The sequence below is a fragment of the Carcharhinus amblyrhynchos genome, chromosome 23 (assembly GCF_965287045.1).
Source record: "Carcharhinus amblyrhynchos chromosome 23, sCarAmb.v2.hapA, whole genome shotgun sequence".
Lineage (NCBI taxonomy): Eukaryota > Metazoa > Chordata > Chondrichthyes > Carcharhiniformes > Carcharhinidae > Carcharhinus > Carcharhinus amblyrhynchos.
The window spans coordinates 16,027,043-16,047,027 of record NC_137346.1 but is presented as its reverse complement, the minus strand read 5'-3'; the positions used below and the strand labels follow the sequence as shown (position 1 = coordinate 16,047,027).

The following is a 19,985-nucleotide window of genomic DNA, read 5'->3' as shown; positions in this document are numbered from 1 at the left end:
CTGCCCAGTCAATAGGTAATCATGTCCCCCGCCACACACACACACACACACATGCACGGATGCACACACAGATTAAATGAAACAGTTATGTCGTGTTGCAATGCCAGTGTTTTTAAACCCTCTGCCACGTGTAGTAAATGTGCAGATCAGCTGTTACATGGAAGTTGGACTTGCCCCTCAGTCTGATGAGTCACATTCCGCCAAGCCCGCCTGCCTGGCTGTGTGTTCCTGGCAGCTGAGATCCATCCAACTCCTGTTTTGCCTGTGACGTGCGTTGCTATGATTACTGTGCAGGGGAAACCCCAAGCGCCAACACACCTTGAATCTACTGGAGTGCCCAGGACCGCGTGTCAGAAGCTGTGGCAATAGGATTGAGACACCCTGCTGTATTTCTGGGGATCACCCCTACTTGCTGCCAATGATGTCCTTCAACTTGACATTTCCACTGGTGCTCCCCATGTTATTAAAAAAAAAGTCATTTGAAAATTTAGCTGCGATGATTTGGCAATCTTGCCATTATGATGAACTGTAGTTTATTGTATGCGGGTCTGAGCTGCTATTTTGAATTACAAATTCCAAACGAGATAGGTATTAAATGTCAGTGCAATCAGGTTAACAGCAAGGCTGCTGGAAGCAAGGCAGAGGAACAGTTTCTAACACAAAAACAAGGTACAAGGGCTCTGGAATCATTTACCAGCAACAATAGGCACTGAAAAATGATGCAAAGAATTTCAGACACAACCGGGTGGGCTTTAAGTTCAACAGAAATATGAAGGTTTACTGGGCTTTACACCTGGTGAATTGAAAAATCAAATTCAGGCTAGCTTAAATTTAATGTTTAAACACAAGACTACTGCATTATACCAGAGTAGGATTTGTGGATTTCCCCTTGGGGCAAATGGAACAGATGGAGCGCATACGTGAGGATCACAAAAATAGCAAAGGGGAGAGTTCACAAAAATACCACTTTGGAGACACAGAGGATTGTCGGGAAATTGAAATGTCTTGCCAGATTAACGTGCTGCATTCAGATTCGAGCAGCTTTTCAGAAAAGGCAACAACTCGAACAAAGGAGCAAGTTAGAAAGAGAGTGAGAGCAAAAGACAGACGATTGGGACAGCTGAAAGCACAATGGGCCGAATAGCCTCTCCCTTTCCTACAGAGCTTTAACCGGCTGAATTTAGAACATCAAAGATCTGTCAAGACTAACCCAATGCTTAGTGGCTCTAAAATAATCACGAGATATTGAAGATCAGCGAGGTCACTATACCACTTCACAATGTTCAACATGAATATTTTGGGATTTGTCTTCCCGACATGACCCAGACAATAGCAGGAAGTGGTCGTCTTTTCGTTGTGTTTTGTTTTTACCAATGTCATGGTTTTCTTATCACAGAATAGATTTTCCACTCAAAATATTTCTCTCTCCCTCTTTTCTCCACAGTGACAGAAGACGAGAATTGTTGTCAAGAGATGGGGTTATCCCAGCATGCAGCGACAAGGCTGACAATTGCGGCTGAACATATTTCTAGAGGTTTCATCACAGCGCCAGGGACCCCGGTTCAATTCCCGCCTTGGGTGACTGTGTGGAGTTTGCACATTCTCCCCGTGTCTGCGTGGGTTTCCTCCAAGTGCTCCAGTTTCTTCCCATATTCCAAAGATGTGCAAGTTAGGTGTATTGGACATGCTAAATTGTCTTTTTGTGTCCCAACATGTAGAAATCAGGGGAATTAGTGGGGTAAATCTGTTCGGCTGCAGGAATAGGGCCTAGGTAAGGTGTTCTATCGGACAGTGGGTGCAGACCTGATGGATGGAAAGGCCTCTTCTGTATTGTAGAGTTTCTATGAACTTGTCCGTCCTTACAAGCTGGATTAGTAGTTTAAAATGTTCATGCTCACCATCATCCCATACCAAATGAAAAGTAAGAAGTCCTTCAATGACCCAAGTTAAATGACCAAACAGTATTTCACAACTCCCAATATTTTGATAACGGCCCAAAACAGCAGAGTTCAAAGGAAAAAAAAGAACAAAGTCATTTTTAATTCTCCACTGATTCTCCTCCTACTTTGCTTGCAGCAATGTCCTGAAGATTAATCTTCAATTACTGGAGACTCCAGTTCAATCGTGGTGGGCTGGCAACTCTTGTGCCAAGGACAAGTGGGAGGCCCACTTGGTTACCCTTCATTACAAGTCAATAGCTCAGTGTGATGGTGGCGAGGAATTACAGGATTAGAGCAGCATTGTCACTACACAGTGCAAAAGGTTAGTGCATTGCTGAGGGCAACCCACAAGCACGCAACAGCTCCGAATAATGAGCAGACAGTGAATAACCCTCATTTATGGCAACTGCAATGTAGAATGTATCCTTTTTAACCCCTTCAAGATCCTTTGTCTCCACTCTTTTCTTCACCACTGAATTGTTAAATGCTGTCTCAGAGAGTGTGCGATGCGGTGTGAGTGAGAGTGCGTGTAGCAATGTCAATTTTAAGTCGCCCCCACTGATGGGTGGAACGGTCAAATTCTCAACGATTTGTTAAAATACTGGAGAGGTTACAGTGCTGACCAATGTTTATAGAAATACAGCCCAACACAGAGAGGCCCTTTAAGAATGCGAACAATGCATCTCTCCTCAGTCACAACCTTCTTTTGTCTCTTTGACACTGGCCCACCAGTAGAGGAAACAGACCCTTACAGCATGGAAACAGGCCCTTTGGCCCAACTTGTCCATGCCACCCAGTTTTTAACCACAAAACTAGCCCCAATTGCCCGTGTTTGGCCCATATTCCTCTATACCAACCTTACCCATTTGTCTAACTGCTTTTTAAAAGACAAATTGTACCCACCTCTGGAATGTCCTGAATGCCTCTGGCAGCTTGTTCTAGACACTCACCACCCTCTGTGAAAAAAATTGCCCCTTTGAACTCTTTAATATCGCTCCTCTCAAACCTATGTCCTTTAGTTTTAGACTCCCCTACCTTTGGGAAAAGATACTGACTATCTAACTTATCTATGCCCCCTCATTATTTTATAGACCTCTGTAAGATCACCCCTCAGCCACCTACACTCCAGGGAAAAGAGTCCCAGTCTATCCAGCCTCTCCTTATAACTCAAACCATCAAGTCCCAATAGCATCGAATAAATCTCTTCTGCAATCTTGCTAGTTTAATAATTTTCTTTCTATAACAGGGTGATCAGAACTGTACCCAGTATTCCAAGTGTGACCTTGCCTTACTTACAACTTCAACAGGACGTCCCAAATCCTATATTCACTGTTCTGACCAATGAAACCAAGCAAGCTAAATGCCTTCTTCATCACTCTATCCACCTGTGACTCCACTTTCAAGGAGCTATGAACCTGTCCTCCTCGATCTCTTTCTTCTGTAACACTCCCCAGTGCTCTATCATTAACTGAGTAGGTCCTTCCCCGATTTGATTTACCAAAATGCATCACATCACATTTATCTAAACTAAATTCCATCTGCCATTCATCGGCCCACTGGTCCAATTGATCAAGATGTGTTAGATCTGCTGAGCTAGATGTTGTGCTCATCAGAAGCCCACCACTGTTCCAGCAAGAATCATCCAGTAAAGATCGGCTAGGACCGCAGCGACAATTTGGTAAAGTGGGGCTATATGTGCAGCATAGGCTGGGGATTGAACCCAGTCCAAATCGGCGCCATGACGCACCCAGCCCAAACTGGCACAGCAACGCACCTGGTCTAAAATGGTGCAGCAATGCACCCATTCTAAAACTGTGCAGCAATGCATCCGGTCATGCTTTCGCACCACTCTGTGGCCTCGCCAGTCAAATGCGTAAGACAACGGGTTGACATTGCCGGAGAGCTGGTACTGCAACACAAGTCCCCTTTACTCCCAGCGACACAAGGAGAGACGCAGACAATTAAAATGTTGGCAAAGCTGTCAGAAACGTGAGGACAGTAGGAAGTCTCACTTGCGAGTTTACTATCAAATAAATCGGTTGGACTTAAATCTGGTGTTGTCAGACTTCTTACCAAGTCTCACAACACCAGGTTAAAATCTACGCGAGGGACATTTGTTGGGGCATCTCTTTATTTTAATAGCTTACTAATCAGCTGAGGAAAATGCCAAGGTCAACCTGAAGAGTAGATTTATTGCTCTTAAAATATTCATAACTAATTTTGTGTCTAGAGTACCGTCTGTAACTACGATGAAAAAGCGAGGTAAGAGGGACAACCCTAGAACATGTACCATTGCACTTGTTTCTTTAATACACCAGAAATCTTGTATTTAAAAATCAATCGAATTCTGCAGTGCAGAGCAATATTCAAAAGACTAAATGTTCTGCTCCAACAAATCTGCCCTGATAAATGATGCATCAGCTGGCGTTAGGAGAAAAAGATCAACAAGTAAAAATCATGGTGCGTGCTTGGAAATCCAAACTCAATCCCAAATTCATGTTGTACTTTTGGAATACAAACACTTGGAAAATCGTTGAAATTCAGTTCCTGCTGATTAATCACAGTTCGGTTCAGGGAGCGGACAGGACCCTGACTGAATCAAATCCACAGTAGATTTGAACCTGGTGCCAGTTAAAACTTTCTACTGATATAATGCATGATGTAAATTTGTAAAGTCAGTGCACGGTCCCTGAAGTTGTAACAAGGCCAGAACAGTTGGTCTGAATTACCATGACTGAGACTGAAGGGAAATAATTCAAAGCTATTAGATCTTGAGGGTCATGCCAAAGAACAGCTTCACTCACCAAGCAGGAGCTTTCTCACCTCGTTCCAATACACCCAGCTAGTCAACAAAGCAACTTCAATATTAACGGCAATTAGAATCATAGAATCTCTTCATTGCAGAAGAAGGCCATTCGGCCCATCGTACCTACACTGATAACGATCCCACCCAGGCCCTAACCCTGTGCATCTACACCACTAATCCCCTTGACACTTGGCATGGTCAACCCACCTAACCTGCACATCTTTGGACACCAAGAGTCAACTTAGCATGGCCAATCCACCTAACCTGCACATCTTTGGACTGTGGGAGGTAGCCAGGGCCGCCAGAGGAAACCCACACGGACATGTCACCTAAAGCCGGAATTGAAGCCAGGTCCCTGGTGCTGTGAGACAGCAGCACTAACCACTGTGCCACCCTTGATTCGGAAGTTAATTTATATTCAATTAGAGGAAACTCCCTAATAGTCATTAAAAACCATTCTGGTTCATTAATGCCCTTTAGGGAAGGAAATCCACCATCCTTACTCTGACTGTCCCATATATGTCTCCAGTCCAACAGCCATAATGTGGCAACAAGGGGATTTTCACAGTAACTTCATTGCAGTGTTAATGTAAGCCTACTTGCGACATGAATAAACAAACTTTATCTTCATCATACAATAGGAACCACTGATATCTTGAATAGAATCTCTGCAGTGCAGAAGGAGACCATTTGGCCCATTGAGTCTGGATCCACCACAATCCCACCCAAGCCCTATTGCCATAATCCCACATGTAGCCTGCAAATCCTCCGGATACTCAGGTCAATTTAATATGGCCAATCAACCTAACCTGCATATATTTGGAGTGCAGGAGGAAACCAGCGCACCCGGAAGAAACCTACGCAGACATGGGTAGAACTTGCAAACTCAGCGCAGACAGTGACCCAAGGCTGGAATTGAACCCAGGTCCCTGGCACTATGAGGTAGCAGTGCTAACCATTGTGCCATTGCTTGGCATAAAATATCTGGAGATGAAACTAAAATAACAGCCAGACATAAATTCAAAGCTGCACAATTCTAGAAAGACATCATTGGCAGCTACGCTCCAATGAATCTGTTGTGTTTGGCCACAGGTCATGTGGGTTCCGATCCCCCTCCCCCCGTAAAGAATGTTGACCAGTCACTGGTTCCCAAGGCAGGTGGTAGGAGCTCTCTGAGAGCGACATTCATCCACTCTCTGGACTGCAGCCACACAGTGCCGCAGAGTGGAATACATTTGTCTACCAGTTGTGAATTCATTAATGAGGAACAAAAGAACATTTTTAAAAAGTTATTGCAGCGCTGACTATCCGGGGAGTGTGGGGACACACTGTATGCTGTGCGATGAGGGCAGTGGACAGTATTTGCAGCACCAACAATATACCACAGCTGCGTTCTTGCAACCAAGCCCAAAAGCCCCGGGGCTGTTAACAGCGTATGGAGCGTACAACACAGGAACAAGCAACTTGGCTCAAGATATTGGCTAATGCTCCACCCTGGCTTGCGCCCATCCTACATGCAGCAGCTCAAGTTGTAAGGTAAACTTTATTAACCCACTGCAAGCCTTGCTGATACGCTGCACTGTGCAAGAGTTCAATCTGTTCAGTATACCAGCCCAGGCAGTAAGGAAGATAATTCCCACCACAACGCCCTCAGCCCCTCCCCCTCCCTCACCCCGATAGTTCCCAGGATATTAGCTGTTTTCCGCCCACTCCCCTGTTCTATCAAAGCATCCCTTAAGTGCTGAAGGAGGCTATTCAGCCCATTGAGTCTGCACCGACCACAATCCCACCCAGGCCCTATCCCCATAACCCCACGTATTTATCCTGCTAATTCCCCTGACACCAGAGTCAATTTAGCATGGCCAGTCTACCCAATCCGCACACCTTTGGGGTGTGGGAGGAAACAGGAGCACCCGGAGGAAACCCACGAAGACATGGGGAGAAGGTGCAGGCTCCTCACAAACAGTGACCCAAGCAGAACCTGGGTCCCTGGCAGTGTGAGTCAGCAGTGCTAGCCACTGTGCCATTACTCTCATTCTACGCTCTTAAAACTGTCCTCTTAACTCTCTTAAACTCGAATTATGTTCTACACCCACCCTTTTCCTTCTCCCCTACAGACTCTATGAATGGTATGTTATTTCTGTTTGGCGCAAGAAACAATACTTTTCACTGCATCCCAACAGGTTAGCACTGCTGCCTCACCGCGCCAGGGACCCGGGTTTAATTACGGCCTTGGGTGATTCTCTGTGTAGAGTTTGCACGTATCTGCATAGACTTTCGCCGGGTGTTCTGGTTTCCACTCACACTCCAAAGATTGGCCATGATAAATTGCCCCTTAGGCTAGCGGGATTACTGGGTGAATGGTCGGTGCAGACTCGATGGGCCAAATGGCCTCCTTCTGCACTCTACTGAGTCTACAGTTCTATGTGACAATAATAAATCAAATCGGTCAGTGTCCAGGATATTTGCTGCATTATTATTTTGTACATGGGGTGGTGGATTAAGAAGATCCACCTCAGGCCCTCACAACCATACTCACTTTAAACAAAAACCAGTCACCTTTACCACAATTCAATTGATACAATGCAATCCCCGTCTGATTCTTAGATGGATGATCCCTCAGGCTGGGGGGAAAGGCAGGCGTAAAGGGAATTAGAAAGGAGAGCTTTCAACTAAGCTGCGGAAACGTGATTGTGCCAAAGTTTCAGAATGAGAATAAAAGCTCTCGTATGCCTCAGTTGCCTCCCCACCCCTGGCATCTGTTCAGGAGGCCCCTCAGAACCCCAAAAAGTTACAATACTCGCCACACACAGAACTGGACTGGCTGTGAAAGGGAGGGGTACTGATCCCCCCTATCCCGTGATGATACATTTCATTTCCAGTGTGAAGCACAGCCCAGGGCAGCATCAAAACCCACCTCGCTCACTCCAAAAAGGCAAAGCAGTGGTTACGGAGAGCAAGGGAGATTCAGAACCTGGAATCCTTTTTGAATAGAACTGCCTGTTATTTAAGAGTCAAGTAGAGGGGTTGGGTACAATCGGTGAAAAATCCCCTCGGAATGAATTAGAAAATTGAAAGGAAGTGTTGGCAGCGGAAAAGGATTTATTTATGCTATTTGTGCTCAGTTCTAAAGGGTGCTGCGATGGTTTTATTTATACTGGTTGTAGTAGGTTCCAGCGTTGTGTGTGTCTGTGTTTCCTAACTTGGCTGCTGATGAAAGCCACCACATTGTCCACAGTTCAACTCTGACTCACAATGCACCTTTAGTCCAGCGATTTGAATGCTTTGGTCGGGATCAACATTTCACCGTGGAAATGGGAAGAGTGTAAAACAGAACATTCACAAAAGAAGCCAGAGGGAGTTTGGAGGGTGCGATGGCATCAAGATGGCAAAAGAAGCTGCAGCAACGAGCATAGGTCCCAGTCTCTACTGAGGAGAAAAAAAATGTTCTCCTCTGGTCTTTCAAACAAATTAGAGCAAAAACATAAAATGCTTACCCTCAAAATGCCAATGGAGACACAGTTTCTTAGATTTGGTAAGAAAATCATGGAAAATGGTTCAGGGAGGTAGTGGCCTAGCGGCACTGCAAAGTCCAGGGACCAGGGGCAATGCTCTGTGGACCCGGGTTCAAATCCCGCCACAGCAGATTTGTGAAATTTGAATTCAAATCAAAAATATCTGGAATTAAGAATCTAAAAATGATCATGAAACCATTGTTGATTGCCATCAAAGCCCATCTGGTTCACTGATGTCCTCTAGGGAAGGAAATCTCCACCCTGACCTGGTCTGGCCTATATTTGACTCCAGATCCTCAGCAATGTCATTGACTCTTCAAATGCCCTCTGAAATGGCCTGGAAAGCCACTCAATCTAACAGCAATTAGGAATGGGCAACGAATACTGACCCAGCCAAGCCACATGCATATCCCATGAATGAATAAAACAGCTGAGATAAGATAGATCTCACTGGGATGGTAGAACAGACTTAATGGGCTGAATGGCCTTCACCTGTTTCTCTAGGAAAGGAGTTGTTGGGATTTACTCAGCTTGTCTAAGGAACGTGTGAACTCTGCTCAAACTCCTGCTGTCAAACCAAGTCAGAAGGTTGCAGGTTTAAGGCCCAGATAGGCTTTTGGGATATAAAGTTATATCAACATCAGTGACTTATTGACGGAATGCTGCATTGTTGAAGATGCTGCACCATTTGGGCTGAGCCATGAACCCCAGCTGCTGGACTAAATGGGTGTTCCCAAGGCAATATGGTCGGTTCTCCCCCCAGTCAATTATTAAAACCAGATTAAGTGCATAGTTCAGAGGGGGCAATGCATGAACAGAGGAGGGCTGTCCTCCTGACAGTGAGTGAAAAAGATCGAGAGAGAATACCAGTTCCCATTCCTGGACTCCAGGAAGTAAGCCACAATAGCGGATTAAACAAAGTAGGTAGCTTTTCCTTGAAGTTAGAAGGCCTATTCTCTCTGGATTTTACGCCAGCTTCACTTTTCTCTGGTGAACTCAGGCTGAAAATCGCCCAAAAAACGTACTTTGCTCGAGGGCAGTTCAGAGAAAATAGGACATGTGCCTCAAAAATATTTTTGGAGTATAGAGGTGGGTCGTGACATAGAAAAGTTTGGGAACCATGGCTCTAATTGTAAAGGGAGGCTATGGTGTAGTGGTGTTGTCACGGGACTAGTAATCCAGCGACCCAGGATAATTCTCCAGGGACCTGGGTTTGAATCTCACCCCGTGGTAGGTGATAACATTCAAATTAATGATAATTAATTTGAATAAAGATTAATAAGGGGTGCATAGTGGTTAGCACTGCTGCCTGACAGCACCAGGGACCTGGGTTCAATTCCGACCTTGGGTCATCGTGTGTATGGAGTTCTCCCTGTGTCTGCATGGGCTTCCTCTGGGTGCTCCTGTTTCCTCCCACTGTCCAAAAGATGTGCAGATTAGGTTCACTGGCCATGATAAATTGTCCCGTCGTGTCCCAAGATGTGGAGGTTAGGCAGATTAGTAGGGTAATTGCAAAGGGATAGGGGCTTGAGCAAGATGTTTGGTCTGTTGGAGAGTTGGTGCAGACTCGATGAGCTGAATGGCCCCCTTCTGCTCTGTCGGGATTCTACGATTCTATGAATCTCATGATCATTTCTTTAAAAATAAATCTGTTTCGCTGCTGTGTTTTAGGGAAGGAAATCTGCCATTCCTATCTGATCTGGCCTACGTGTGACACCAGCCCCACAGCAATGTGACTGACTGTCAGATGGTCAGTTCAATATACAGATCCTACCAATAAATAAGTGTGAGTAGCTGACAAGAAAAGGGCATTATTCTTAGCTGTATAAGTGGAACTGATTTTCACCTGAGGGAAGCAAAAGGAAGTCCCTAAATTGTCCCTAAATTAGTTTCCCTCAATGTGGATGGCCATAAAACATTAGACAAGGGTCATGGGTGGAGGGGGGACTGGTGGTGTTGAGATGGCGGCGCGGGCTCGTTGGGCCGAAGGGCCTGTTTCCCGGGCTGATTTTGCTCTTTGTTAGGAGATGATTTAATCAGTTTTCAAGATATCAAGATGAATGGATAGAATCACCACAGGAGGCCATTCAGCCTATTGAGTCTGTCCTGACAGCAATCCTATACAGACCATATCCCCGTAACTCCACATATTTATCCTGCATATCCCCTAAGGGGCAATTTAGCAAGGTCAATGCACCCAATCAGTACATCTTTTGGAGTGTGGGAGGAGACTGGAGCATCCGGAGGAAACCCATGCAGACACGGGGAGAATGTGCAAACTCCACACAGACAGTCACCCCGAGGCCGGAATTGAATTCGGGTCCCCGGCACTGAGAGGCAGCAGCACTAACCACTGTGCCGATTAGGGGAAAGATTTCTGTCGACTGGGAGGACTAGAACTTGGGGATATGGTCAAGTTAGAGCCAGAGCTTTCAAACGAGTGGCATTCCGAAACACTTCATCATTGAAAGAGTGGCACAAGTTTGGAATTCATTCCCACAAACTGGCAGTGATCCGAGATTCAAAATTAACAATTGACTGGAGATCGATAGGTTTGTGTCAACCAGACGTAACAAAGGAAATCGATGGTTGGTGTCTGGAGCAAGGTTGCAGATAGTGATTGGCAAAACAAGTTTTTTTTTAATCTGTTCACAGGATGTGGGCATCGCTGGCTGGGCCAATATCTATTGCCCATTCCTAGGGGCCCGAGGGCAGTTGAGAGTCAACTACATTGCCTTGACTCCGGAGTTCCATGTACGTCAGACCAAGTAAGGATGGCAGATTTCCTTCCCTAAAGGGCATTTGTGAACGAGATGGGTTTTTCCGACAATTGACAATGGGTTTCATCCGTAGATTCTAAATTCCAGATTTTTGAAATCAAATTCAAATTCCACCATCTGCCGTGGTGGGATTGGAACCCAGGTCCCCAGAACATTAGCTGAGCTTCTGGATTAATAGTCTAGCGATAATACCACTCGGCCATCACCCCCCAATGAGATTGGAGGGACTAAAGTGCCTACATTTGCGGGTGACCCTTTTCCACACATTACAAACATGACCCTGCTACAAAGTCTGTACAGTGTGCAAGAAACAATACTTTTCATTGTACATTAGTACACGTGACAATAATAAATCACATCAAAAATATTTAATTGGTTGCAATGTTCTGACGTTGCTAAAGATGCAATTTTTTTTCTTGGAAAAAGGTACAAAATTGGAGCAGCACTGTTGAGGTCCATGAGACAGCCTTTGGGGGGGGGTGGGCTGCCGCAGTGATCTGCCCCCATACCCAGCAGACCAAGCTCGGGAAACGGAGATCAAAGCCATTTTTCATCTTGGAAGCCTTTCATCATTATCTCGCCCCAGCATGGTTTCCAATTAAGGTACATACCAACAGCACGGGACAGTAATAACAAAAAGAGAGAGAAAAAAACCCAGCAATTTTGCAGCTCATCTACTGAGGGTGGGCGGGGGGGATAAGCGGACAAATTTCCGTTTCACGCGAGTCAAGACTTAGTGCCAGAGGATAGTGGGGGGAAAGAAAAGCACCAAAAGGCAGCCTTTCCGCACCCCCCCCACAAGAGATCTGAATGTGAAAGAACAGTCCCATCACTCATGCTCAGTCTGTTCGCCTTTACCTCATTTCCTCGCAATTTGTGGCCTCGGTGGAGGTTTGCTGTTGCAGCACTTTCTTCAGCCAAGCAACACGAAAGCATTTACTGAAACTGGCTGCAGCTTTTCCCTGCTGAACAACATTGGAACAAAACCGCAGCCCCCCCCCCCCCCCCCCCCCCCAACCAAACAGAAACCTTATTGCTCCCCAGGGACGGAACAACAAATGTATCCCGGGCCAGAAAGGGAGTGCGGAGGAAAAGGATGCGTTTGATGCAAAAACAAAGCAGGATGACAAGCCGTCCTATTCATCGTGCAGAGTTACAGAGTGCACACGCACTAGCAAGGGGGAGCAAAGTGACACAGTGGGAGGTTTCGAAGGTAACTGTGTGTACCCAAGAGGCCAGCCAGTCAGGCGCATTAAGGCGGTTCCTGGTTACTCTCCCCGCCACACTCCCACCTCCAGCGCTTCATTAGGCAGCAGCTCATGTTCTCCTAGCCTGTGTCGTGAGTAACTCCAGCCCGCAGGGACCAAACCCGAAACCCACTCATTGCAAGTCAGGCACCAGCTCTCAGCAGAGCTGTGACGACTTAGAGAGGGCAGCACAGCTGGATGCACCCCTGCCCTTGCCACATACCTTAGCAGTACCCTCTGTGGACTAGGGCACCCTGCTAATCGCTCTTGGTGGCACAGTGGTTAGCACTGCTGCCTCACAGAGCTAGGGACGCCGGACTTATTTCCCGGCTTGGGTCACTACCTATGTGGAGTTTGCACATTCTCCCCGTGTCTGCGTGGGTTTCCTCTGGGTGCTCCGGTTTCCTCCCACAGTCCAAAGACGTGCTGGTTAGGCGCATTGGCCACGCTAAATTCTCCCTCAGTGTAGCCGAACAGGTGCTGGAGTGTGGTAACTAGGGGATTTTCACAGTAACTTCATTGCAGTGTTAACGTAAGCCTACTTGTGATACTAATAAATAAACTTTAACGTTATCCTCTCTAAAACCAGCAGAGGATTACTACAGCAGCGGTGATGGTCTCAGAATTGAACCACTTTCAGGTGATGCAGTTACAGTTTATTTTATTCATCTGTGGGACACGGGCATTGCCAGTTGGCCAGCATTTATTGCCCATCCCTAGTTGACCTTGGAGGACAGTTGCGAGTCAGCCACATTGCTATGGCTCTGGAGTAACATGTAGGCCAGGCTGGGTAAGGACGGCAGATTTCCTTCCCTAAAGGACATTAGTAAACCAGATGGGTTTATCTGTCAATCGCCAATGGTTTCCTGGTCATGAGTAGATTCTTAATTCCAGATTTCTTTTTATTGAATTCAAATTCCACCATCTGCCATGGTGGGATTCAAACCCGGGTGCCCAGAACATTAGCTGTGTTTCTGGATTAATAGTGCAGCGATAATACCACTAGACCATCGCCTCCCCAACAGCGGGTGGGATTTTACAGCCTCACTTGAGCAAGGCCGGAAAATCCCACTCGAGGTCAATAGACATTTCCATTGTCCGCCCCTCCCCAGCTCTGATTCTGTGGCAGGCAGGGCGGAAGAATCCTGGCGATCTCTCAGCATTAGGGAGAAAAATTGAAGATGGAACAGTTTGTCATGGAGGTGGGAAGGTGGCATCCGATTTGTGCCAAGAAACATGCTGGATGATCGCAACTGGGTGAAAAGATTGGTTGCACAGTGGTAGACAACCTGCAGCCTGGGAGATACGTGTGTGGCCCATCAGATTTCTGAGTGTTGCTCACAAGACATTTTGTTGACTGTTGTCCATGTGCAGGGCATCCAGATTCTGCTGGTTTCCTGTCTGCGCAGGATTTTCCTCCCTACTATTCCCTTTTCCCTCCATGATCCTTCTGAGCAGTTATCAGGACTGGACATCACAATTGGCCTTGATATTCTTGGGAGTAAGGAGTGAGGGAGAAAGAAGAGTTGGCAATTTAGTTGCTGGATGGACCGCCTGACTAAAGAGATAAAACAAGGACACGTGAGGTGAGGTGTGCGCTGATTGCTAACATTGAGTGCATGAGCCGTGCACTTCCTCTGTATCCAGTCAAAAGATAAATATTTATTTTGGTTTTACCATGTGAAGTTGATCGTTCTATTAATAAATTAACATTTTCTATAACTCGTTATGAAATATTGAGTGTGTGTTAAATGTATTTAATCTTATTTGGGGGATTATGGTTGGTGAACAAGCCCGATTTCAATCTTATGACCCATTGGGATGAAGGAGGGCCACTGGTGTAGTCCACTCACTCGCTGAGGTTGCCCATCAATGAGAGAAAGTAACAGTCGTGGTTTCTGTTTCTGGGTAGTGGAAATCTGATGGAAGGCGACTGATGTTAGTGATCAAATTAAAAATTTCATAATGAAGATTGAAAAGACCTTGTTGGCAAGAGCATGAAGTGAAATGGAATGAAGGCAGGTAAATGGAGGTCAGGATCTCATTATAAATGGCAGTGCAGGGCTTGAGTGACTAAATTGCCAATTCTTGTTGCTATATTCCTTTGTAACCCCCACTCCTTACTCCAGGACCACTAAGTCCAGTTGTGATGCCCAGAACAATCATTTAGATCCAGAACATTAACTCTGTTTCTCTCTTCATAGATTTAAGTTTACTGATCAGTGTCACAAGTAGGCTTATATTAACACTGCAGTGAAGTTACTGTGGAAAATCCTTTAGTTGCCACACTCTGGCACACTGAGGGAGAATTTAGCATGGCCAATGATCTAACCAATATCTTTCAGACTATAGGAGGAACCCAGAGGAAATCCACACAGACACTCCAGGTCTCAGGAACATGCAAACTCCACACAGGCCATGACCTCACACTGGAATTGAACCTGAGTCCCTGGCACTGTGAGGCAGCAGTGCTAACCCCTGTGCCCTCGTTACTTCAAAGCCAACAGAAAAGTTAAAACCAGAGAGAGCAAACCAAGAGATTTACAGCTTGGGACAGTAGTTGTGAGGGGAAGGACAAGAGTTTTAAAAATTGCACAGGCAAGGATTACAATCTAAAAATAATTTTCAAAAAGAATTATTCCTGGAACAAATGTTTTCGGAAACGAAACTTCTTCTGATGTCAAGAGATTGATGAGGTGGAAGAAGCCATTAAAACCATCTGTATCAATAAAACTGTGCAAAAAAATAACAAGATGCATCCCCCACACCACTCCCGGCTTTGGGATTTCAGATGGATGAAGGGAAGCAATATCACAAAGTGCATCCGAGCGCTTACTGACAAATAGCCACATTTACTGCGCTACTTTTTCAAGCTACTGACTGAATGAATGAAGAAGTGATTTCAACTGAGGTTTCTTTTGGCACCGTAACACTGGGCGAGAGCAAGTGGTGAGTTCAGAATAAATAGTGCTTGCAATCCTTTGCAAAACCGCCAAGACAGATGCCCATTTCTCTTCACGAACAAATCGTTCAGAGAGACATTGTGCCTGGCTCTTTCGCTGAAAAGTCAAATGCTATTTAGTGAGCTCTCAGCTGATTAAACAAAAAAAAGGGGTGGGGGGAATGGGGGGAGACCATTATCAAAGACATTATTGTTTGAAAGCCTGTTCACAACAACTGTTTAAATTTCGTAAACAAGCTGGATTTATGGTGCAACGCGTAAAACCCTGAATAAGTGTTGCGACTGCGCACTAGTTAATAGAATTTTTCGAGATCGCTTGGAACTACACAAAAATGTGTCACATTACGTGGAGAAAAAAATCTATTCTTTTCAAGTAAATTGCTCTTTAGCCCCTCTCAATCTCTAGTCAAATTGGCCAAATCTCTGGTTAAAATTCCTCCATTTCGATTTATTATTGCTTCCACAAAAATTTGGAAAAATGATGGCTATTAGATAAATATCTTAAACTGGCATGCACTTTGTGGTGATCCGCTCTCGGTTACACCTTGAACAGTTCCTGGAGGAGCTTGGAAGAGTGGCAATATTCTGACCACCTCCATGGTTCCATGGTCATCGGTAGATCCTTAATTCCAGATTTTGTTTTATTTTTATTGAATTCAAATTCCACCATCTGCTGTGGTGAGATTCAAACCCAGGTCCCCAGAGAATTAGCTGAGTTTCTGGATTAATAGTCCAGCGATAATACAACTAGGCCATCATCTGCCCCTAAGGTTGGCCATGCTGAATGCCCCCTCAGTGTACCCAAATAGGTGCCGGAGTGTGGTGACTAGGGGATTTTCACAGTAACTTCATTGCAGTGTTTAAAACATGAAAATAGCTTACATTTTAAATATTCATGCTGGATCTGTAATTTTCAAAGCATATTACAAATTAAAAGCTGACTTGTGACACTGATAAATAGAAAAGCTTATTCAGCCACACGGCAAAAGCTTTACTCATCCTCTGGCAGCACACGAAAGGGACTTAGACAAGGTGAACCAGACAAAACTCGAGTGGGGAAGAGATGAGAGAAAAACCATGAAGGCTTAATTCATTCAACAAAGCAAAACAACCAGGAAGAGGACTGTAAAAAAAAAGTGTCCTTTGTGTGCAGCACAATAAAGGGTGAAGATGATTGCGAGGCCCGAAGGCATGCTCATTACAACAATTACCCGAGCAGCAGCTGAATGCTGCAGAGAGCTGGATGACAAAGGCAAAGGACCCCCAAGGTAACACAACAGCCCTCGCCGACCAGGGAGCTGCGCTGAAGGCGCAGATGAATTGCAGCAAATTACACTCAGTGATTCAGACGGCCTAATTAGCGCAACTAAAAGTAAAAGTTGCAGCGAGGAAAAAAAGGGCAATTTGCATTTGTGATGGTCACTTACCTTTGCGTAGTCGAGTGGAAGCTGGTCTTCAGGACATTTGAACACGCCCTCGCTGAAACAAAAGAGAGAAGAAGAACCGGTAAATGCACAGGCAGTGTGCAATACTAATAATTTAATATGTAACCAATACGGGAGGGAGGGGGAATCTCTGGTCCCTCCAAGCGTTTCCTTGGCAATTTTACCATTAGCACTAATGAGACATTTAGAGGCAGGTTCTCTGTTTTAACATAATGCTGCATTTATACACACCCTCGCTGGACTATTAATCCAGAAACTCAGCTACACTCATGTTGCTGAAGTGTACACAAACCTAACTTCTAATTCTGCACACCACGGGGTCCGGGAAGGAGAAGAAACACTCACTTTTATAATTGCTTAGTAATCAGACCAATTCAAAATCATAGAAAGTTTATTTACTCGTTTCACAAGTATATCATCTTACTCTCCACCCTAATTATGACTGTAACACTATATTTTGCACCCTCTCTATTAACCACAAGCTTTGTCTGTGCAGCACGCAAGAAACAATACTTTTCACTGTATCCCAACATGTGACAATAATAAATCAAATCAAAATCAACAAGGCAGCTTACATTAACACTGCAATGAAGTTATTACGAAAATCCCCTCCTCGCCAGACTCCAGCGTCTGTTCGGGTACACTGAGGGAGAATTTTAGCATGGAATCGCTACAGTGCAGGAGGCCATTGAGTCTGCACCAACTCTCCATCACTGCCTCTTACCCAGGCCCTATCCTGGTAACTCCACATATTTACCCCACTAATCCCCAAAACCTACACATCTTGGGAGATACTAAGAGACAATTTAGCATGGCCAATCCACCTAACCCGCACACCATTGGACTGCGGGAGGAAACCAAAGAACCCGGCAGAAACCCACATAGACATGGACAGAACGTGCAGGCTCTGTACAGACAGTGACCCAACCCAGGAATTGAACCTGGGTCCCTGGTGCTGTGACACAGCAGTGCTAACCACTGTGCCGTGGAAGAAAACAACAGCTGACTCTTCCTTATCACGCAAACTCCAAATGTAATCACTCCTTCCCCCAGGCAAACCCCTTGAAATGTCAGCAGGGCTGGTACAGACTTCACTGCTTTTTTTCCTCTTAAAAGTTTTGTTTATTCTATTTCAATAAACGTAGATTAAAAGAATCATTAATTTTTTATGTCTGCACATGGATCAACATGTTTTACATTAATGGAAAGATCCATTTAACAGCCCCTTCTCTGCGACTGGGTTGGTGAAAAACATTGAATCTGTCACGCACCTGAATGTAATAACTGCAAAAACCTTCTTTGTAAACTTTGTGAACACGTACAGCTTGAAGGAATAAAGGGGTGGAAAAACAGAGAAGCAGTTTCTCTCTTTCCCTTCACCTTCCCTTACAGAAACACAGAAAACAGGAACAGGAGTAGGCCATTTGGCCCTTCAAGCCTGCTCTGCCAATCAATATAATCGTGGCTGATTCTCTGTTTCAACGCCATATTCCCAAGCTACCCCCACATCCCATTACACCAGAGTCTGGAAATCTATCTATTTCCTTCTTTAATATATTCAGTGATCCAACCTCCACAGCTTTCTGTGGTGGAGAATTCCACAGGTTCACCATCCTCTGAGTGGAGAAGTTTCTCCTTATCTCAGTCCTGAATGGCTTACCCCGTATCCTGAGACTGTGAACCCCCCCCCGTTCCAGACCCTCCAGCCAAAGAAAGCAGCGTTCCTGCACCCACTCTGTCCAGCCCCTGTCAGAATTTTATACGTTTCGGTCAGATTCTCCTCTCATTCTTCTAAATTCCTGGTTAAGCAACTCTCCCCTCATACAACAATCCCGCCATTCGAGGAATCCTCAACAATGTATTCCTTCACCCAAAGGCTGTAGCTTATCTAGTCTCCAATCTGTGCTGAGTTTATTGATTACAGTGTGGAATCAGTCAGGTCAACTGGAAAGGATGGGGAACTCCTAGCAGGAGGCATTTTTCATGCACTCAACTGGTCCTTACTGAACACAGTGTAAATCGTATGCGAGCGGAGGGGGGGTGGGGGGGTTGGGGGGAACGGTCTCAGCCTGGCAGGGAAACCCGTGTGATGCAACAGGAGATTAAGAATAGGGTTGGCACAGTAGTTAGCACTGCTGCCTCACAGCACCAGGAACCCAGGATCGATTCCAGCCTCAGGTCACTATCTGTGTAGAGTCTCCCAGTATCTGTGTGGGTTTCCTCCAGGGTGCTCCGGTTTTCTCCCACCAGTCCAAAGATGTGCAGATTAGATGGATTGGCCATGCTAAATTGTCCCTTACTGTCAGGGAGATTAGTAGGGTAAAATCATGCGGTTAAGGGGATAGGGTGTGGGTAGGATTATCATCAGTACAGGCTCGATGGGCCAAATGGCCACCTTCTGCACTGTAGGGGTTCTCTGATTCTTAAAAAGCCATTAGAAAAATAACTATTGACCCTTAATTTCCCGAGTGTCAGAAATCAACTTGGACAACAGATCCAAAGATGTGTGGGTTAGGTTAATTGGCCATGCTAAAAAAATTACCCCTTAGATGCTTATGTTAGAGGGATTAGTGGGTAAAATATGTAGGGATATGGGGGTAGGGCCTGGGTGGGATTGTGGTTGGTGCAGACTCGATGGGCCAAAGGGCCTCTTTCTGCACTGTAAAGTTCTATGATTCTAACAGTCCTTTTTGGTGACATTCAGGTAACTTGCTTGGATTGGTGCCCTGGGTGGAGAAGACCCTGAGGAAACCGAAACACATGGAGAGAGAGGGGAAATAGGGGGTTGCTTTAACTGTCAATGAACAGTGCCCAGAGTTCCAGTTTTCCGTGTGGCTTCATTTTGTGAAAGCAGTTAATTATATCACAAAATCCCTACAGTGCAGAAGGAGGTCATTCAGCCAACGATCCCACCCAGGCCCTATCCCCGTAACCTTACATAGTTACCCTACCAATCCCCTTGACACTAAGGAGCAAATTAGCCTGGCTAATCAACCTAATCTGCACATCTTTGGACTATGGAAGGAAACCGGAGCACCTGGAGAAAACCCACGCAGACATGGGGAGAATGCACACACTCTACACAGGTAGTGACCCAAGCCGGGAATCGAACCCAGGTCCTTGTGAGGCTGCAGTGCCACCATGCCATCCCACGTGTTATATTGGTATAGTGACAAAATACCCACAACAGCTAAGGAGAGGCAATGGTGTGGGGTATTGTCACCGGACTAGTTATCCAGAGACCCAGGGTAATGCTCGCTATGGATGGCACGGTTGATCAGGCCTGCTGT

At 45.5% G+C, this 19,985-nt stretch overlaps 1 protein-coding gene across 1 annotated transcript in view; it reads right to left on the bottom strand.

Moving 5' to 3' along the window:
* The window catches only part of LOC145357420 (TNF receptor-associated factor 4-like), a 110,256-nt gene that overhangs the window by 16,289 nt on the left and 73,982 nt on the right, over positions 1 to 19,985 (bottom strand). Inside the window, exon 2 of the mRNA XM_080210748.1 lies at positions 16,678 to 16,729. Within this exon, the coding sequence (XP_080066874.1) occupies positions 16,678 to 16,729 (52 nt within the window). The remainder of the gene's footprint in view (positions 1 to 16,677; positions 16,730 to 19,985) is intronic.